Here is a 22,957-nt window from a genome sequence, read left to right as displayed (position 1 = left end):
CGTCATCAAATCGGAACTGAATTCCGACATTGGCTTTTTCATATTGTACTAAAATTTCTCGAAGTTTACGAGGAATAGCACGTAAAATAAATTTCGTCTCATTTTTCTTTGGTACAATCAGTGTTTCATTTTGGCCTGTACTTGTTAGCGTCTCATATTCATTAAAACTGTTCTCAAGTTTACTATTTTCTCCAAATCTTCCTGGAAAATCATTTTCGCGTGTCTTATTTTCAATGTTTTGTGGTTTTTTTACTTCCGCATCCCATTTCTGTGGATTATCAACATTCCGAACACGAGTATCAAGTATTTTGTTTTTCCGGCAGAATAACAAATACTATATGTAAACATCGGGCAAAGTTCAAAACTTGCAGCCCTTCTTCTGGAGACTGTGGGGGATTAATCATCCTCAAAGACATAGTTATTTTATTTTTTTACCATGTCCAACAAAATGGATATCTCAAAATTTTGATCTGTTGACCTTGGGAAAAAATGAGCGTGGGAGGGGGCCTAGTTGTCCTCCCTTTTTGGTCACTTAAAAAGGGCACTAGAACTTTTAATTTCCGTTTGAATAAGCCCTCCCGCGATATTCTAGGATCACTACGTCGATACGATCACCCCTGGAAAAAAAAAAACAAATAAACACGCATCCGAGATCTTTCTTCTGGCAAAAAATATAAGTTCTACATTTTTGCAGATAGGAGCTTGAAACCTCTACTGGTGAGAAAGAAATGTTGTGAGAAAGAGCTGTAAGAAAGAAATGTATCCAGCAGCCATCATTATCGTGCCTTCCAGTATCAAAAGTGCAATTTTAAGACTTAAATAATTATCCGTCTAAACTTATTTTGATTGGGAAAAACACTTTGAGCATTATATACGTTATATACGTTGTATTATATACGTTACATCCCTTGATATGCAAAACTTAGACTGAGGTGAAAAATTTTTATACATTAGCCTGTTTTCATTGAGGTATTAAGTAAGAAACTCTTTATCAAGCTATTCGACTTTGCCTTTTTTTTTATTATATTTGAGCATTTTGTGTGAAAGATAAGACAAGAATATCCCCTCCTAGGAAGACTATAATTTTCCCAGAGAAACTATCACTTCCCATAATTAAAGTCTATGTCTTTCCTATAATAGCCCAATTTAGACTTGCGCGATTTCCTTCCCCTTTCCTTTTTATACCTCTTAGGGAAATGATAACTTGTTGCTTTAGTCCCAGTGCAAGAACGGATACTATCTGCACAAGACAGATACCATTTGAAGAGGTAAGAGTCTTGTATTTAACCAATACAAAAATCGGGATGAGAAAATATTTGTATTTTATTGTGCAGAAGAAAATAACATAAGCAAAACACCCACAAAAACACTGCATTTTCTACCACTAAAGCAACCCCTTTGCAACCTCCTTCACCTCCTTAAAGCAACCTCCACCTTGAAGGTAGGGATTGCCAAATACGCCAGAAAACAAAAGTTCAAAGAGGATGTCCCCTACTAAACGCCTCGCTCTTTACGCTAAAGTTTTTTATTGTTTAAAAAATAAGAGTTGTGAGAAAGTCAAACTTTAGCTTAGAGAGCGAGGTGTTGAGGAGGGGACAGCCCCTTTCATATACGGAATAATTTCTGTTCATTTTAAGTTTTAACGTCGTTCCTTACTTTCAGTTAAAAAAACTTGTTTTTTTGTATTTAATTTTTGAATTTTTTAGTAATTAATGCAGGTTTTGATTTTGGCTCACCGTACATGAATAATTAAAACAAAATTTGCATATTAGTTTTTCTTTTATTTGGTTAAATGGCTTTCTCGGAACTTGTTTAATTTTATTTACGAACGTTTTTATTAGTAATAAAAAACGTTTAAATTCCCCTCCGGAAAAAAATCTTGCCTTAGGTTTAAACCCCCTATTCTCTGCCCATATTCATACTCGCATGTTTGTCCCTGGTCTATTACACACCAAAGAATAGCCTCAATAATCCACTTTGGATTCCAAAAACTAGGCCATTTACAAGAATTGTTTGAATTTCTTTATTTTTTCTGATCAGCTGCTTCTGACCGCACAAAAGAAATGGCAGATATTTGCGAGTGACAAATAATAAGAAAAATTAACCAAAGAAGCCGGTTTAGTTACATAAACACAAATATTGTGAAAATCTGATTGAAAGAAGTGTATGAAATTTATTGAAACTGATTATTCAAATCTACTTTTAGAGGAGGCATTTAAAGAATGTGTCAACAAAATCATCCAGTATGCCGGTTTAAGCTGGTTTAGTTACATATTAATTAAAAAAAACAAGTTTTTTTTAACTGAAAGTAATTAGCAGCATTAAAACTTAAAACGAACAGAAATTATTCCGTATATGAAAGGGGCTGTCCCCTCCTCAACGCCTCGCTGTTTACGCTAAGGTTTTTTAATGTTTTAAAAAATAGCGTTGTCAGAAATAGTCTAACTTTAGCGTAAAGAGCGAGGAGTTGAGGAAGGGACAGCCCCTTTCATATACGGAATAATTTCTGTTCGTTTTAAGTTTTAATGTTGCTCCTTACTTTAAGTTAAAAAAAACTTGTTTTTTTTTATTTAATTTATGAACGTTATTGAATTAATGTAAGTTTTGATTTTGGCTTGCCGTACATGGATAATTAAAACAAAATTTGGATATTAATTTTACTTTTATTTGGTTAAATGGCTTTCTCGAAAGTTGTTTAGTTTTATTTACGAGCTTTTTTATTAGTAATAAATATACGGAACTTACGAATTAACTTGCATAACGAGCTTCTATATTCATAATTTTTTAATAAGTATATTAGGGGGTTCGCCCCCTAGTATATAAGTATATTAAGGGGTTCGCCCCCTACCTTGCACTCTACGCTAAAGTTCGAATTTTGTTCCAATTCTTTAAAAATGACCCTTAATCACAAAGGCCGATAACTAGAATAAATAGCTCTTATGAAAGTACTAAAAAATCTTTGGCTTAAAGAGCGAGGTATTGACTAGGGGACGAAATTAATCCTATACTTAAAAATTTATGTTCGTTTTAAGTTTTGTTGCTGCTCCTTACTTTCAGTTGAAAAACTTGTTTTTATTTAATTTCTAATCTTTTTTTTCAAATAATGCTAGGAAATCCGGCACCCCCTTCATAGCAATGCCCCTTCCCCCATGAAAACTTTCTCCATGGAAAGATCCTCCCACATAACCCCCGACCCCTCCAACTACCAATTTAACACTTTCAATCACGAATACAATGCGATCGAGCAAAAAAAGAAGTGTGGAGCACCAGCAGATGACAGTCCACAGCCTTAATCGAGAAACTCGATTTTTTGGTGGGTGGTGAAAATCCCAGCTCAAAGCATACAAAGTCCGGCCACCCCTTTATTTTCTACAAAACAATGTTTCTTAAGTTTCTTAAGGATTCTGGTAAAAATATCAATTCTTTGCTAAAAGATTGTCCTGTCTGTTAAATTAAAACCTTAGCGTAAAGAGCGAGGCGTTGAGGAGGGGACAGCCCCTTTCACATAAGGAATAATTTCTGTTCGTTTTCCTGTTAACTTCCAGAATAAATCCCCCCTGAAGACGTCTTTATACTTCCCAATAACCAATACTAAATGTAAACATTGGGTAAAGTTCATAACTTTCAGCCCTCCTCCGGGACTTTGGGGGATTAAGTCATCGTAAAACACATGTTTATTATATTTTTGACCATGATGAACAAAATGGCTGTCTAAAAATTTTGATCGGGTGACTTTGGAAAAAAATGAGCGCGGGAGGGGGCCTAGTTGCCCTCCATTGTTTGGTCACTTAAAAAAGGTACTAGAACTTTTAATTTCCGTTCGAATACGCCCTCCCACGATATTCTAGAACCAATGGGTCGATACGATAACCCCTGGGAAAAAAACGAAAAAAGAAAACAAAAAAACAAATAAACACGCATCCGTGATCTTTCTTCTGGCAACAAATTCAAAATTCCACATTTTTGCTGATAGGAACTTGAAACCTCTACAGTAGGATTCTGTGATACGTTGAGTCTGATGGTGTAATTTTCATTAAGGTTCTAGGACTTTTAGGGGTGTTTTCCCCTTATTTCGAAAATCATTCAAATTTTCTCAGGCGCGTAACTTTTGATGGGTAAAACTAAACTTGATGAAACTTAAATATTTGAAATCAGTATTAAAATAAAATTCTTTCGATGTATCTATTGGTATCAAAAATGTCGCTTCTTAGAGCCTTTGTTACTATTGAGCCGGGTTGCTCCTTACTTACAGTTCGTTACCACGAACTGTTTGAAACACAAATACGTGAAAATCTTATTGAAAGAAGCATAAGATATTTATTGAAATTGATTATTCAAATCATATTTTGAGGAGGTTTTAAATTTGGAGGAGGCGTTTAAAAATCTGTCAACAAAATTGTCAATTATGCTGAAAAATGCGGACACACAAGCTAAATTTCCAAGGTAAATAGGTAAATTTTTCAAGGTTTTTGCACGTGGCGGTGACACCTTGGAATCCTCACCACCTTAAAACTTCACCTCCCCTTTTAGCTGCGCGCCTGACAGAATATCATGGTTTTAACTGATTGAATCTTGGATCTTTCACCCACGCAAGTGAACATTCACAATCATTGAACAAACCGTATGGTTTATTGTATTTTTTTAGTTGTTTTGTAGAAGATGTACGTACTTCAAGTCACCATACATTTAGAACATTGCTGCACGAGGTGTGTATTGACAAGTTTTGACAACAAGTATACTTTGACTCATCTGTGCTGCTCTCTCCGCCGTGGTCAGACTCAGCTGGTGGCTCCATCCCCAATGACTGGACGAGCAAAATTATCTGAGGAAATCTGGTGCCATCTTCTGAACAAGTTGCGCATTAAAATAAAGGCCGATAATCTATATTTTACCGATATCCGATAATTACACTCACTTCAAGGGCCTTCATGTATGTGGGGAGGAAGTGAACCCTCCCCCAATGTTTTTGGTCACTCGATAAAAAAAGAAGTCAGTAAATCGTGGCGCTTCGCGCCACGATTACTGGACTTTGTCGGTAAACGCAGCAGTTTTACCGACTCCTGCCGTGATTTTACGGATGGTGCCACAATTTCACATTTGGTTAAATAAACAGTACTAAAATAGTGACATGATATGTTGAAAAATCTTAATCTGTGTTGGTAAATGCAGCGGTTTTACCGACTTGTGCAGTGATTTTACGTATTGTTTTCGAAACGGACATTATGCTAATTAAAACAAACAGTCGGTAAAAATGACCAGACAGTTGGTAAAATCTCTCCCCCGCCCAAACATTTTGGCTAGTAACAAGCATGTCATATTGGCCCAATAATATCGGTCGGCCAATATATCAGTTGGGCCCTATTTTTAAAGTTTATCTTTGAATTAAAGGAAACTTGTTTTTGTTAATTTTTATTCATTTTAAGTATATTATTCAAGATATTTCAGGAAGACTGCCAGGACAAGCATTGTTTTGACCCATTTCCATTGACAAGGGTTTCAGGGTATTTCACCGTATATTCAGGGTGTTTCAGGAAATTTACCTCCAGAAAAATCATTCTTGTCCATTTCATTTTACGGGTGTTTCAGGGTATATTCAGAATATTTCAAGGAGTTCGCTCCTCAAAATGTCACTCCTCCCTGTTTTGATTTTCCTCATTAGATTAGCTATCTTCACTTTAAATCTGATATCATGTTTGTCATCATGGGTCCAGGGGCCTTTTCCAGCATTCTATGGCAATTGGTTTGACCTGATTAGCCCTTGTGGCGGTAGTTCTATGGGAATAAATAGAGTGTTATCCAAATGATAGCCTCATTGATACTGGGTTGCAGGGTCATCATGTATGAGGGGAAGCCCTCCCCCCCAATGTTGTGGTCACTCGGTAAAAGTAACTAAGTCGGTAAAATCGTGAAGCGAAGAGCCATGATTTTTCTGACGCCGTTAAAATTCTTTGTTCGGTTAAATTAAAGACCACAAAAATAGTGACTTGTCATCTACAGAAAGTTCGAACTTGGTCGGTAATCAAAGCAGTTTTACCGACTCCTTCCGTGATTTTACAGATGGTGCCACAATTTTCTATTTGGTTAATAAAGAGCATTAAAATAGTGAAATGATATTCACCAAAAATCTGAATCTTGGTCGGTAAATGCAGCAATTTCACCGACTAATGCAGTGATTTTACGTATTGTATTTTAAACGGACATTACGCTAATTATTGAAAAGAAAAACAATCTATAAAAAATGACCAGCCAGTCGGTAAAATAAGTTGCTCCCCCTCCAAACATTTTGGCTAGTAACGACCCTTCTAGGGGGTCTGTAAATTGAACTTGTTTTCAATTAGTTTTGAAATCAACTCCTTATCTGTTTGTGTTCGGATCCAGCCTACATTGATGAAATCCGTCTTCAGTAGCTAAGAACACTTCGTTGTATTTTTCTGTCTCAGATCTTCTTATCAAAAGAATAGAAGATAATTCATCAGATTTGAAAATTGTTTGTAATAGGCTAATTCTTGCTCGATTAGTGAAAAGCTAATTTGTTGTTATTTCTAGGATAATATGGATTCTGCTGAATTTCGTAGAGCCGCCCATCAAATGGTTGAATATATAATAGAGTACATGGAAAATATAAAAAATAGGTAAGATGGAATCCATATTAAATAAGAAAAAACAAATGGATATAGATAAAATGCAGTAGTTTGAGTAAACTTTCGAATATTACAAGAAAATAAAGGAAATATAGCAACTGAAAAAATGTGAAACAAAAAGAAAACATATAGTAGTTAACCATAACGAACAACTCCCAAGTAAAAAATGGTTGTAATCAAAAACCCATAAACTGGTGACAAATGTGAAACTGAAACATTATTATCTGTTGTCAAACATTAGTATTAAACAATGGAAATTCACGTAAATACGAAAAGGTAGGCTAAATTTTATAAATGTATTTTTTTAAATTAGCATAAATACGGTCGTTCTTAAAGCGTTGGCGGTAAAAATTCTAGCTTTAGCGTAAAGATGAAGGGACTTTCCCGACCAAATACGGAAGGATTTCTCTTTGTTTTAAGTTTAAATATCATGTTTTATTTTAATTTGAAAAAACTGGTTTTTTTTAATTTCTGTTCATTTGAATACCATAACGAAGTCACCCTGTATGCGAGAAGGGATACTACGCCCTCAAATCCTACTCTTCAAATCACAGTTTACCTTCTGTAAAACAATGCAAGGAGACTATTCACAGAAGATTTTAAAAAATGGGCTTAAAACACTTCTTTGTGGCTTAACATGGAAGTGGTGAACTTTACAGAAATCTAGGGCGAGGAAGGAAAAATAAATTTTTTAAAATCTAGAATTTCGCTTTTTTGTCATTTTTTTTTTAATATTCCAAAGGAAATAATAAACTTCCCTTTTTCATTACATACCAAAAACATGTATCTTAAGAGTTTAGGGGAAAGGAAAGAACCCTCTCAAAATTGAAGCCCCTCCCCTCTATTTCCATATGAATATATTTTGTTTCACACCTTAGAGTGCAAATATGTGTAAATAATGGGCAATTTCAAGGTATGTACAAATTCATGTGCAAATAATGCGTAAATATATCATGCTTAATAGCCTTTAATTTTATTGGATTGCTGCCGCACGCCCAAGGACAAGATTCGTGAGTGCGAGACAACAAATTATATTTGTTTTCTGGAACGTCAGCACTATGTCTCAAGCTTCCAACTCTGAGCAAGTGCTAAAATCTCTGCAAGATTGCCACCTTTACCTTCTGGCTCTGTCAGAGGTTCGATGGCTAGGTTCTGGATCGAATAAACTGGACGGAAATATGACTATTATCCGTAGCGGATCCGTGCAGAGATGTAAATTCGGAGTTGCCCCATGCTGACAAATCAAATATATCAAGCTCTAATGTAGTGGACTCCAATATTACCTAAAATCCTGAAAGCTCGCTTTATAGTTGCGCATGTAAAATAGAAATTAGTGGTATGCTACGCAGCTACCAATGACACTCCTGACGAATCAAAAAAGGGAATATACAGAGTACTCAGCTCTGCAGCCAAAAACATACCATGGCCGGACATACCATTTTTTATGGGGGACTTCATTTTCTGCGCAACACCTCGGTGAGTATGGCCTGGGCAAGCGAAACGAAAAGGGGAACTTCTCATTGGCTTCACACTCCTCAACGACCTTGTAATAGGAAGGACCATATTCTCCCACCGGAATATACACAGATATACTCATGGACATACCCCGATGGCCTTACCTGGAGTCATATTGACTCTGGAGCAAGAAATAAAGATCCAGGCTACTGGATATAAAGGGCCACAGAGGAGCTGACATTGGCTCTGACCTCAACCTGATTGCAGCAAAATCTCCCTTAAATTAAAAAGAACTAAAACGCCAAAAAGGCTCCCTCAAACTCAATCTTTTCCACAGCGACCAAACCTAGCAAAGCATAAAGTTTTGCTTTAACGATGCCAAGAAAGCTGCTATTTACTACACCAAGAGCCAAAAGTACCAATGGTTGTCTGACAAAACATGGGATTACACGGAGAAAAGGAAAAAATTAAAACCATCACTTATCCAAAGAATTGTCCCTGACCATCAGATCTTCAGCAATGAAAAATATAGAGCCACAGATAAAGTAGGGAAAACAATTCCAGAAATAACCAGAGAAATTTGATTGAGTGGAAAGCAGTGCACGCAGAAAAGCATCAAATAGAGTTGACTCAAGAGCTGTATATAAAATTACCCATGAGATCATTGGCAAAAATTCATCTATTCAGCATGGACCGGAAATCCTCCTTGGGCATCTTGATAAAATAGCAGTCTGCAGGGAACGAATTATAGGCTAGCCATATTGAAAAGCTGCTGAACAGACCTGAAGCAGACAACCCCCCAGAGATACCAGCAATTTGTTTGTTCTCCTTAAATGTTAACATAGATCCACCGTCATTCACCAAAATTGCTGCATCAAAAGATCTGAAAAATGGCAAGTTATCCAGCAAAGGCCAGATATCCGCAGAAATGATAAAAGTAAAGTTTATCACATACTGAACATTCTGGACAGCTTTGTTTGGAGCAATCTAGGTTACACCCAAGGTACCTTTTGACTGGAGAAACAGGATTCTTGTGAGGATTTTCAAGAAAGGGGACACCACCCTCCAAGACGACTGGTGCGGAATATGCCTGCTTTCTATACCCAGCAAATTTCTGTCAAACATTTTACTGCAGATAATCAGATCCTAGTTCAACAGGCACCTCTGTGACGAGCAACGTGGATTCAGACAGAACCGTTCTTGTGTGGATCTGACAATGTACTTTACAGCTTCTGACGGAAGAAATCAAACAGTGGCGATTAAATATCTATATTATATTCATCTGTTTTGAGAAAGCATTTGACTAAATGGACTGCCATTGTCTGTGTAAGATCCTACCGCACTAGAGAATCCCAAAAAATACAATTTGGCTTATAATTGATTTCTATGAAGACTATGGTCGCTGCGTAAAGACATCAAGTGGTCATTTCTTTCGTATCCTGTCAGGAGTCAAACAAGGCTTCGTCTTATCACCGCTACTCTTCGTAATCGTAACTGATTACATCATGCGATGCACCAGCACAAACGGCATCCAGATTAATGCTGAAGTATGGCTGAGCAAAATAGGCTTCACTGACGAAATTACGGAAGTACAATTATGCAAAAACGACTTCAAAAACTCTCAGAACAATTGAGGGAGAGAAGCTGCCAGGTATGCCTAAAAATAAATATTGAGAAACAAAATGCATGGTCACAACAGACTCAGCCCTGAGCATCGCTTGCGGATACCAACAGTTAGAAAAAGTTGTCCATTTCAAATACCTAGGAAGAATAATTGAAAATACAGGATCTACCTGAAAACAAATCCTCACAACAACTGGTCAAGTCATTGGAGCCATCGAATGCGGGGCTCTACGGCCATTCATCGGGTACACGCCGCAGAGGCAGACCCAGAAATAACATGCACTGAATGTACCAGACAGATCAGTGAAATCTAAACACCTCACTCCCACCTTAGTGGGAGGATGATATACCGGCAGCAGCAAAATTTTGGGAAGATTAGCGGCTCCTTCTTGATGCCTTGGGTGCCTCTGGAGGTAGAGAAGGATCTAAGGTCTAAGGAAAGGTAAAGATTTGATAATAAGACAAATTTTCTTAGGCTCCTCACTTTTGGTGGGTAAGCTGAAATCTAATAAATTTTACATGTGTAGAATTATCATAAAAATCCAATGATTTGATGGCTTTATTGTTACCGAACTCCTTTTTTAATGAATTAGTTGACAGAAGTATATTTACTTTGCTTAAGATCAAAGTTTACTAGCTTAATCATTATGTATGTAAGGTTTTATATGACTTCCAAAACAAAAATGCAACTATATTGCTTGTTATTTTGTTTATCTGTGTTTACTGAAAAAATATGAAATGTTGACACTGAACATTCATATTTCTGGATTTTGTTTTTCTTTTGCTCTGTTTCCTATGATTGCTTACGCAATATGTATAGTAAAATCAATAACGGCGATATGCCATCATTCTCTCGGTGATCATTTAACGTCTGGTATTTAATTTCAGAGAATTTTTGTTTTTTAAAATCAGTTGGCAACGCTCTAATAAAAGACTATAGTAAATTCTTATAGTAATTTGCCCCAAGGCTTCAATGCATTATGCTTTTTCCAAAGGCACTTCATATGGAAGGAATGGTCGTATAATCTTCAGATGGGGCTCATTCGACTTGAAATCGGAAGTTCTAGTGTCCTTTTAAAGATTCAAAAGTGATCAGAGGGCAACTAGCCACCCTCCTCCTCCTATTTTCCAAAAATGCATCCAATCAAAATTTAGAAATAACTATCTTGTTCAAAATAGTCCAAACGACAAACAACTATGCGTCCTGGTACAAGGGTTGTAAGTTGTTCAAGTTGCCAATTGTTAACATATAAGATTTTTTATTGAAAAAAGGGCATGTTTGATTCTCGGTCTTCAAAAAGACTTAGGGGATTAAGGTTAAACGCTTAGGATGTGTTGATAGGAAAACCGAACAGAACCAAAACACGATATGTGCTTGCTTAATGTATATGAAACCTTCAAGATATGTTGAGGAGATGTTCTTGACAGATTGGAGAGCAACCCCCTTGCCATTTTAGGGCATTCCTCTGCTAATCACTAATCGAAATTTTGAAATTGTTATTTTGTTCAAGCTAGTCAAAATGTCCAATAGCTATGTCTCCAGGGATGCCATGCATCCCTGGAGATGCATGGCATCTCCCCCCACACAGCTCCGAAGCAAGAAGTATAAGTTATGCGTTACACCAATTTGTTAGATACAGGATTTAACATTAATAAAAGGGGAAATGATTGATTCTTGGTGCATCCGAAAAGGATAAGGGTATTGAGGTGAAACTTTGGAGAATGTTGAGGGGCATTTTACCTGAGGCAACATTATAGCGTTGTCTTTGGTAAAGAGTAAAAAGGATTCAATGTGCAATCATTATTTATTTATTTTTCAGAGGCATTTAATATGGGAAGGGGTGGTCGTATAAACTTAAGACAGGGTTTATTCGATTGGAAATTGAATGTTTCAATGCCCTTTTAAGAGACAGTAGTGATTGGGGGCAACAATACCCCCTCTCACGCCCTTTTTCCCCAAATTTATTCAATTAAAATTATGAGATAGCGATTTTATTCAAAAGAGTCAAAAGGTCAAATAACTATATTTCAGGGTTTGACAATCCCCGCCCCCCCCCCCCCCGAGTCCCTGGGGCAATGGGTGTAAGTTATGCAGGTTGTCCATTGTTAACATATATAGTTTTTAATTGAGAAAAGAGGGCATTTTTTATCCTGGATCTCCAAAAAGGCTTAGGTTATTAGGGTGAAACTGAAAAAAAGATGTTGAGAAAGACACCCAACACATTCAAAGATACTACGTGTACTTGCTGGGTGTCAAAATGGAATGTAAGCAATATATTAGGAACGGCTAAGGTTATTAAGTTGAAAATTTCACGAGGTCATCTCAGAGGGTGTTGAAGAGTGACTGGAGGGCAACCAGCTCCACCCTCCTTGACCTTTTAAGGTGACCTATCTGCTCAACAATGATCAGAATTTTTTAATTGTTATTGTCTTCAAAAAAGTCAAAAGATCTAATAGCTGTGTCTCCAGGAATACCATGCCTCCCACAGCCCAGAGGAAAGGAATGTAAATTTTAAAATGTGTCTATTGTTTATATACAGGGTTTATCATTAGGAAAAAGAGAAAGATTTGTTTCTGGGTGAATTCAAAAAGGCTAAGGGTATTAAAATAAAATTTGGAGAATGTTGTGGGTTATCCTAAACTAAATCAAAAGGTACTATGTGCATCTAGTTTGTCAAAAAGGTGTGTGCATTGTCTCAAGAATTGCTAACGATGTTAGGTCGAAACTTTTAGGACATATTGAGGTGGAGGATTTAATGAAGTTGGAGGGATACCAGCTCCCCTATTATGCCCTTTTTAGCTGCCCTCCCTGAAAAAAATAGTCGGTCAAGATTTGGATATAGTCATACTGTTCGTAATAGTCTAAAGGTCCAATAGCCATGCATATAAGGATGAAAAAAAAACAAAAAAAAACACAGCTTTGAAAAGGAATGTCGACCACAATCAATACATACTGTGTACAAGCTGGTTGTAAAAAGAACGCATCAGTAATATCTAAAGAAAGGATGAGGGTATTAGTTTAGAACTTACAGGGTATGTTCAGGTGCTTGTTAAAAGCAATTTGAGGGTTACAAGCCCACTTGGCTACTTAAGATGCCCTCTCCTTTTAACACTGGTAAAAATTTTGAAAAGCTATTTAGTTCAAGATAGTAAAAAAGCTTAGCTACATTGCCTTTTCGGATGCAATGCCCCCCACTGCCCCCAAGGCAAGGATTGTGAATTAAGCATTTTATCCTTTATTAATAGTAGGATAGGAAAAGGGGGAATCTTTGATTTTGGTGTGTTTAAAAAGGATAAGGATTTTTAAGGTACGACTTCGGGGAATGTTGAGGAGCATGTAAAACTAAATCAAAAGATACTATCTGCATCCAGTTAAATAGGCCAAAAAGGTGTATCTGCAAAACCTCGAGAGTGGCTGAGGGCATTAACTTCAAAATTTTAGGGCATGTTGTGGGGGGTGTTTAAAACAGATTGGAGGGCAGGCTGTCCCCTTCCGTGCCTATTTTAGCTGCGTTGAATCTTAAAGTAAATCAAAAGCACTATATGCATCCAGGTTATCAAAAGGGTATATCTTCAATATCTTAACAGTGGCTAAGGGTCAGAATATCCAATCAAAACATTCTATATACATCTTGATTGTCAGAAGGGTGTATTTGAAATATTCCAGAAATGGCTCATGATGTTTAGTTAAAACTTTCAGGGAATTTTGAGAGAGGTGTTGAAATAAACCCAAAGGCAGTTATTGGAACTATTAAATTTGGATTGTATAGTTTAATCCTTACGTCAGACTTTAATTCTTTTATTGTTTAAAAAAATAGAGTTGTGAGAAAGTCAAACTTTAGCGTAAAGAGCGAGGCGTTGAGGAGGGGACAGCCCCTTTCTAATATGGAAAATATAATACGTAACATACATACGGAAAATAGCCCCTGGATATTCCCTCCGAAACATATCCACATGCAAAATTGAGTTGGCAAAGATAATGTAGGACAATAAAAAAGAATTTCGTATATGATTTCTGTCAAATCCCCTAGTGCAAAACTTTCCCTGGAAATGTATCACCCCCCCCCCTAGAAATTTCCCTCCCCAAGGAAAAATTCACCCAATGAAAATCCCCCAAAAGGACAAAATACCCTCCCAACAAATGCCTGTAGACTTCCCAATAACAAATACCAGACGTAAACAATGGGCAAATTTTATAACTTCCAGGCCTCTCCTCAGGGCCCGTGGGGGTCATTTGACCCCTAAAGACATAGTTTTTGATGTTTCAACTATACTGAACAAAATGACTATCTCAAAATTTTGAACAGACAATTTTGGGAAATGAATGGGCGTGGGAGGGGGCTAGTTGCCCTCTGATCTTTTTTATCATTTAAAAAGGCACTAGAAATTTTAATTTCCGTTTGAATGCGCCCTCTCCCGATCTTCTGGGATCATGATTTCAATGCGGTCACCCCTCGGGGAAAAAAAGCAAACAAAAACGAATAAACAAGCATCTGTGATCTATCTTCTGGCAAAAATAGCAAAATTCCACATTTTTTTTATATAGGAGCTTGAAATTTCTACTGTGGTTCTAAGGTACACTGAATCTGATGATGTGATTTTCGTCAATATTCCTTGAGTTTTAGGAGGTGTTTCTCCCTGTTTAAAAAAATCAGGAAAATTTTCTCAGGCTCATAAATTTTGATGGGTAAAACTATAATTGATGAGTTTTACATATTGGAAATCATTAAAATAAGCTGATCCTTTTGATGTTTCTATTGACATCAAAATTTCATTTTTTAGAGTTTTGGTTACTATTAAGCCAAGTCGTTCCTTACTTACAGTTCGTCACCTCGAACTGTTTCATTGATTATTATGGTGGTATTGATGGTGTTGGTGCCAAATGCTTTTTTTCCTTTTTCTCTCAGTGATTTGTTTTCTCCGCGGACAAACTTTGCTTGTCAGGGAAAGTTGTAAAAAGTTATTTCTATATTCTATATTTCTATATTTCTATATTATTTCTATATTGATTAAGTGTTTAAGAATTGATCACTTCTGTGTTAAACAATACATAAAACTGTCAAATTAGTTGTACGCATTGTTAGAAAAAAATACGACACTTCGGCTGTATGGAAAATCTGGCCAGCAGTGGATGTTACGTACTACAATGTTTGTTACTTGACATAATTTCTTGCCCCTTACCAGAAGTCCAGCACTAAATCTCAGAGCTTCAGTAATTCAGCTTCATCAACAGCAAAACAACAGATTTATTTAAATCTGTCCATAATGACATTATATTTCAAAGTATTTTAATTCAAGTATTTTATTTGTTTGAATAAAGTATTTAAATTTAAATTAAATGATTAAAATGAATTTAAAAATAAAAAATAAGAAGAAAACAACTACAAACATAATTTAGAGGAAACATGGAACAATTATTCAGAAAGACTGACATCAATTAGAAGGGGGAAGAGTAACAGGGGAGCCTTTGGCCCCTACATGATACGCCCCTCCCCACCCGTATATTTTTGAGAATTGACACCACTGCTCAAAAAGATAAAAATAGATATTGCTGTCTTATGTAGGCTACTTTCTATTAAAAAGTGTGTTTTAACTCCATTGTTTTATTTTTTTCATATTATCCTAAATCAACCACATTAATCGTTGTCTCTGGAGATAAAAAATAGTCCCATTTTTGAAAATTAAAAAAACAAGTTTTTTTCAACTGAAAGCAAGGAGCAGCATAAAAACTCAAAACAAACATTAAAACCAAAAATTCTGTAGATTAAAAGGTTGCCCTCCTCCTCAATACCTTGCTCTACAAGCTAAAACTGTTAGCACTTTTAAACAAGAATCTTATTCTGATTAAACAGCCCTTTTGTTTCATGAGTCGTTCTAAAAAAAATAGGAACAATCAGTTAAACTTGAGCGTAAAAGCTAGGTACTAAGGGTGGGCAACACCATGCCATAAGGAATGGTTTCTTTTCATCTGTCTTTTTAATGTTACTCCTTACTTTCCGTTGAAAAACCTTCGGGGGGGGATTACAAATGATTTTTTTCGGGTGTTAGGGAGGCGGGCTCTTACAAAAAAACTTCAAAAACGCATAAAAAATCATTTTCATTATGTTTTTACAAGTCAGACAAGCATTTCCAGGGGGGGGCGAAGCCCCCTAATCCTCTCCAATGGATACAGCCTTGGCGTAAAGAGGGACAACCCCTTCATATACGGAATAATTTCTCTTCGTTTTCAGTTTTAATGTTGCTTGTTACTTTCAGATGAAAAAGCTTGTTTTCTCATTATTTAATTTTGGACGTTCTTCAAATAACGCCAATAAATCTGGCTCACCCTCCATTAGAAATTTCCTCCTCTCATGGGAAATTCCTGTGGAAAGTTCCTTCCACATAAAAGACACGCCTCCATAAAAGCCCCCCTGGATAATTTCATCGTCACTAAAATTTCCCTCGCCCCTCTGTAAGATTTCTTGTGGACGATTCAGGATGAAAAATTCCCCTTAGCATTCTTTTATTTGAAAAAGATATTTATTTCGAATCGTTTTTCCGATTGCTCCTCTAATCCCTTCTTCCCTGGAAAATTTTTCCCAGATATCCAAACCCACTTAAAATTTACCCGGGAAAATTCCCCCAGAATATCTCCACATGCAAAATTGATTTGACAAAGAGAAAGTAAGAAAGTAAAAAGAATTTTGTGTATGAATTCTGTTAAATCCCACAGTGTGAAATTTCCCCAGGAAAGTTAACCCCAGAAATGTGCCTTCCGACGGGAAATTCTTCTCATGGAAAAATACCCCAAGCATGAAACCCCACCCGAAAAATTTCTTTGTACTTCCTCCTAGCACATAAAGAAAGAAAAACGAACAAAATTGGGTTTTTTAAAGGCCAAATGAAAATACTGATAAAAAAAAACATAGCTAATATTTTGAGGGGACAAACGCCTCCCTTCTTCAGAACGAAACTAAATAATGTATCCAAGGAAAGTGCCCAAGAAAAAAAAAAACAAAAAACAAACAAGAAAAGTTAATGTGAAAAGAACCAATACACCAAAGAAAAAACAAAAAGCTTAAAGATGAATAAAATCCAATAAAATCCAAAAATTACAAGAATTAAAACCAATACCTAACAACCATAAAAGGGAGTCATTCGCCAATATCTGTAATTTGCATAATATCCAAAAAATTATGAACTGCCATTGACGGATACTAGCGAACAACTGAGGAATAAAAGAAAAGAAAAAAAGAAAGAAAACAATTCATTCACTCAAAAACAAAACAAACCAGCAATTTAATAAGTTGGAGAACTATGTCATCTGATTTCGGATTTTAATTATTGCATTTCTTGCAGACCTAAGGGGTTGTTCACGTGTCTGATTCTATGACTGGGAAGGTGGTTGAAGGTTCATTTCAGGGATTACTAAAGTATCGGCTTCTCTTTTGAGAAAACCGAAATATGACTCGTTTATTCTTAAATCACCGGAATCAAACAGTTTGTGGTAACGAACTGTAAGCAAAGAGCGACCTGGCTCAATAGTCGCTGAGACTCTGAAAAACAGAATTTTGATACCAATACACACATAACACGCAACAAACTTTTATGTTGACATCAAATACAGAAGCAGCAGCCGGTTTCGTATTAAACGACAAAAGTTACGCACCATAGAAAATTTGGATTTTTTTTTTAAAAAGAGGGACAGACCCCCTACAAACAGTATAACCTTGATGACAATCACGCAATCATATTCCGCGCACCAGAGAACCCTACTATAGAGGTTTCAAGCTCCTATCTACAAAAATGTGGAATTTTCCATTTTTTGCCAGAAGAAAGATCCCGGATGCGTGTTTATTTGTTTTTTTGTTGTTTTTTTTTCTTTTTCCCAGGGGTGATCGTATCGACCCAGTGGTCCTAGAATATCGTGGGTCGGCTCATTGGAACGGAAATTAAAAGTTCTAGTGCCCTTTTTAAGTGACCAAAATAAATGGAGGGCAACTAGGCCCCCTCCCACGCTCATTTTTTTCCCAAAGTCACCCGATCAAAATTTTGAGATGACCATTTTGTTCAACATGGTTGAAAATATTATAAATATGTCTTTTAGGATGACTTAATTCCCCAAAGTCCCCAGGGGGAGGGCTAAAAGTTATGAACTTTACCCAATGTTAACATATAGTATTGGTTGTTGGGAAGTATACAGAAGTTTTCAGGAGGGTTTTTTCTGGTAATGGGAGGGAAGGGTGGGTCCGGGGTTATGTTGGAGGATCTGACCATGAAGGAAGTTTTCATGGGGGAAGCGAAATTGCCATGAAGGGGGCGCCGGACTTGCCAGCATTATTTATTGGTTATTGGGAAGTATGCAGACATTTTCAGGAAGGATTTTTTCTGGAGGGGGGGGTTAGAGGAGGGGGTTACTCTGGAGAATATTTCCGTGGAGGATGTTTCTTTGGGGTAAGGGACATTTCTATGAAGGGGGTGCCGGATTTCCAAGCATTGTTTAAAAAACGATCAGAAATTAAATAAAAAAAATAAGTTTTTTCAACTGAAAGTAAGAAGCAACATTAGAACTTAAAACGAACAGAAATTATAACGTATGTGAGGGTGTTCTCCCCAAAGTCAATACCTCGCTCTTTACGCTACAGTTTTTTTTAGTGCTTTCAAAAGAGCTATCTATTCTAATTAAACGGCCTTGTGATTCAGGGGTTTGTGAATCAATTTTTTTTTTAACTTTTAACGTAAAGAGCGTGTTATTGACTATGGGGAGAACCCCCTCATATACGTAATAACATATACATAATAAAAAAAAAACAATAAAAAAACAAGCGATACGGCTCAATAGTAATCGAAACTTTTAAAAACGGAATTTTGATGTCAATAAATGTATAAATTTTATTAAGTTTAGTATTACTCATCAAAGGCTACGAGCCTGAGAAAATTTAACCGATTTTTTACAGAGGGGGGAAACATCCCCTGCAAATGAAAGAATTTTAATGAAAATCACACCGTCAGATTCAGCGTATCAGAAAACCCTATTACATAGGTTTCAAGCTCATATCTGCAAAAATCTGCAACTTTGTATTTTTTGCCAGAAGAAAAATATACGAATATAGAAGTTAGTTACGTAAGTTAATTTGTAAAGACATCCATTTAGCAAAAAGAAAAGTAAAATTTTTATGCAAATTTTCTTTACTTATTCAATGACGGTTAGCCAAAATAAAAGCTGCATTAACTAAAAAACGATCAGAAATTAAATAAAAAAACAAGTTTTTTAAACTGAAAGTAAGGAGCGACATTAAAACTTAAAACGAACAGAAATTATTCCGTATATAAAAGGGCTGTCCCCTCCTCAACGCCTCGCTTTTTACGCTAAAGATTGACTCTTTCTTACAACTTAATTTTTTTTAACAATAAAAAAACTTTAGCGTAAAGAGCGAGGCGTTGAGAAGGGGACATCCCCTTTCATATACGGAATAATTTCTGTTTGTTTTAAGTTTTAATGTCGCTCCTTACTTTCATTTTAAAAAACTTGTTTTTTTTATTTAATCTCTGTTTAAAGCTAGACCTAAATGTTGGTATTTATAAATTTCAATAGCTTTTCTGTAGTGCTGGACAATACCTTTGTCATGCGAAATTAGGCTAGCTTGATTAAGCAAAATAGTATGGTCTGGGTTTTCAAAGATGTGCTCTGCAAAGGCAGAGTCAAAATTTTCTGTTTTTTACCGCTTTTTAAGTGTATTATTAATTGAAATAGAGTGCTGAGTTAATCTATCCGTGAGTCGCTGATCAGTTCTTCCGATATATCAAAGACCACACGAACAAGGAATTCTGTAGACACCATAGTTTTCACCTATCGGGATCGGGTCTTTACCTTGATAAATTTGGGACATGGTAGTTTTTCTGGGTCTATAGTAAGTGTAAATGTTATTTTTTCTTAGATTTTTTTGAAATATTGTCTGAAACCCCTTTAACGTATGGGAGACCAAGATAAACTGAATTTTCCCTTTGATTTGTGTTTTCTGTGTAGCTATCTGATAATCTTTTAATGCGTTTTGCAATTACAGAATTTATTAAACTAATCGGATAACCATTCCCAATTAAAATATCTCTAAGGTGGTTGAGCTCTAAATCCAAGAAGCGTGTTGAACAAACTTTCAATAATCTATCAACTAAAGAAGTGAGAACTCCTCTTTTCACAGCAGGAGAATGATTAGAGGAATAATTCAAGTAACGGTCATTATGTGTGGGTTTTCTATAGACACCAAACTCGAAACATGTAGCATTTCGGTGCACCAGAACATTTAAGAAAGGAAGACGCCTCTCTACCTCTGATTCCTGAGTAAATTTAAGTTTTGGATCCAAGGAGTTGAGCAAGTGAAAAAAAGAACCCAGAGACTCGTCACCGTGCTCCAACAAATAAAAAATATCATCTTTGAAACGAACCCAAAATTCAGGTTTACAAAAACTTTGCAAAATAGTCCTTTCTTCAAGGTCTTCCATGAAGATGTCAGCCTGTATTGGAGAAAGGGGGACACCCATGGAAAGCCCATATTTCTGTCTATAAAAAGGCCTCTATAATGGAAGTAAAAAGAAGTACTGTTACAAAGGGCTGTAAGTGAAAGAAGTGTTTCATTCGAAAGAGTAGATTTTTCCGATATAGATGAGTTAGATTTAAGTTTATGCTCCAAAATCAGTTCGGCCTTTTGAGGAACACAATTGGTATACATTGAATCTGCATCAAAACTGCCAATTCTTGGATTTGGTTTAACCGAAACTTGCTTTACCTTGGAAACGAAATCAGCGGAATTTTTAATATAGGATTTTTGAGCCTGAATTAGTGGGGGAAATACAAATGATAAGAATTTCACTATTTTTGCTGTAGGAGAATTAAAAGAAGAAACGATGGGTCGAAGTGGATTACCGGGCTTACGAACTTTAGGAAGACCATAAAAGCGAGGGGACCTTTCTTTCTTTATGTGATGTCAGGCCAATGTGGTTTAGGAAATTATCTTCCTCGTAGCAAACACTAAACATAAACAATGGGCAAATTTCGTAAGTTATAGCCCTTTCAACCACGGGTTGTGGGGGATCGTGTTACCCCTAAAGGCATAGTTATTGGATTTTTCAACTATGCTAAGGAAAATGGCTATCTCAAAATTTTGACTGACTGACTTTCAGGGAAATAAGGGCACGGGAAGGGGTCTAGTTTTCCTCCAATCATGGTGTTTACTTAAAAAGGACACTAAAAATATTAATTTCCTTTCGATTGCACCCTCTCCCGATCTTTTAGGGCCATAAATTAGATACGATCACCCCTGGGGGAAAAAATAAATAAACACGCATTCGTGACCTTTCTTCTGACAAAAAAAAAAAAAAAAAAAAAAAAATGCAAAATACCATATTTTTGTATATAAGAGATTGGAACTTCTACAATAGAGCTGCCTGATAAGCTGAATCTGATAGTATAATTTTCGTTAACGTGCCTTGACACTTACGGGATGTTTTCCCTTTTTCGAAAATTAAATAAGAAGCAAGTTTTTTTAACTGAAAGTTAGAAGCGACATTAAAACATAAAACGAACAGAAATTATTCCGTATATGAAAGGAAGACTTTCATATTCGTATATAAAAGTCTCCTCCTCAACGCCTCGTTCTTTACACTAAAGTCTTTTATTATTTTAAGAAATAAAGTTGGGAGACAGAGTCAAACTTTAGCGTAAAGAGTGAGGCGTAGCGGAGGGGACAGCCCTTTTCATATACAGAATAATTTCTGTTCGTTTTAAGTTTTAATGTCGCTCCCTACTTTCAGTAAAAAAAACTTGTTTTTTTTAAATTTAAATTCTGAACGTTTTTGAATTAATTCAGATTTGATTTTGGCTCACCATACATGAATAATTAAAACAAAATTTGTATATTAATTTTACTTTTTTTTGGCTAAATGGCTTTGTCAAAATGTTGATCTGACGTAATTTGCGAATGAACTTACATAACGAACTTCTATATTCGTATATCTTTATTACCTATATTAGGGGGTTCGCCCCCTAGTCAATACCTCGCTCTTTACTCTAAAGTTCACATTTTGTTCCTATATTTTAAGAATGGCCCCTTAATCACAAAGGCCATTAATTAGAATAAATAGCTCTGACGAAAGTACAAAAAAAACTTTAGCGTAAAGAGCGAGGTAGTGACTAGGGGGAAAACCCAATCGTATACGTAATGACTTCTATTATTTTTAAGTTTTGATGTTGCTCCTTACTTTCAGTTGAAAAAAAAATATTTAATTTTTGATCGTTTTTTTAAATAGTGCTGGGAAATCCGGCACTCCCTTCATAGCAATGTTCCATTCCCCTGAAAAATTCCTCCATGGGAAGATACTCCCACGTAACCCCCGACCCCTGGGAAAAAAACAAACACATAAACACGCATCCAGGATCTTCCTTCTGGCAAAAAAAAACAAAATTCTATATTTTTGCAGATAGGAGCTTGAAGCTTCTTTACTAGGGTTCTCTGATACCCTGAATCTGACGGTGTGGTTTTCATTAAAGTTCTATGAATTTTAAGGGGTGTTTCTTCCTTTTTTTGAAAATAAAGTAAATTTTTTCAGGTGCGTAACTTTTGATGCGTAAGACTAAACCTGATGGAACTTATACATTTGAAATCAGAATTAATATATGGTTCTTTTGATGTATCTATTGCTATCAAAATTCCGTTTTTAGAGTTTCGGTTACTTTTGAGCCGGGTCGCTCCTTACTTACAGTTCGTTACTAGGAACTGTTTGATCAGGCATACTTTCTCAGACTCAAAGCTTTTGATGGGTTACACTAAATTTGATGAATCTTATATATTTCGAATCATCATAATAAGTGGGTTAACTAATGCCGATGCTGATTGAAAAATCTAGATAGACAATGAGATTAAATCAGAGGCAATATAGCGTTGCCTATGGTAAAGGCCATAAAGCTCTAACGTTCATTATTATTATTTTTTTTTTTTTCAGGAGCACTTCATATGGAAGGTGTGATCATATAAACTTCGAAGGGGGCTTATTCAATTGGAAATTGGAAGCTCTAGTGCTCTTTTTAAGAGTCAAAAGGGATTCTGTTCAAAGTAGTTCAAAGATCAAATAATAAAAACTCAAGGGTGACAAAACCTCTCAGAGCTCGGGGGCAAGTTTTGTAAGCTAGGTCCCGGTGTCATGTAAAGTTTTTATGTAAGGGCTGGTCGTATAAACGCAGAGGTGACTAATTTGATTGGAAATTG

The 22,957-nt window shown here is 36.1% G+C and overlaps 1 protein-coding gene across 1 annotated transcript in view; it reads left to right on the top strand.

The window, feature by feature from the left end:
• Positions 1-22,957, top strand: part of Ddc (aromatic-L-amino-acid decarboxylase) — a 133,459-nt gene that overhangs the window by 40,644 nt on the left and 69,858 nt on the right. Inside the window, exon 2 of the mRNA XM_089088545.1 lies at positions 6,547-6,632. Coding sequence (XP_088944671.1) covers positions 6,553-6,632 — 80 coding nt within the window. The 5' untranslated portion in view covers positions 6,547-6,552. The remainder of the gene's footprint in view (positions 1-6,546; positions 6,633-22,957) is intronic.

This window comes from Artemia sp. Qi Xiang Cuo, chromosome 4 (assembly GCF_049724085.1).
Source record: "Artemia sp. Qi Xiang Cuo chromosome 4, ASM4972408v1, whole genome shotgun sequence".
NCBI classification, from domain to species: Eukaryota; Metazoa; Arthropoda; class Branchiopoda; order Anostraca; family Artemiidae; genus Artemia; species Artemia sp. Qi Xiang Cuo.
Note: the sequence above shows the minus strand (reverse complement) of the source record. Positions and strands in the feature narration are given on the sequence as shown.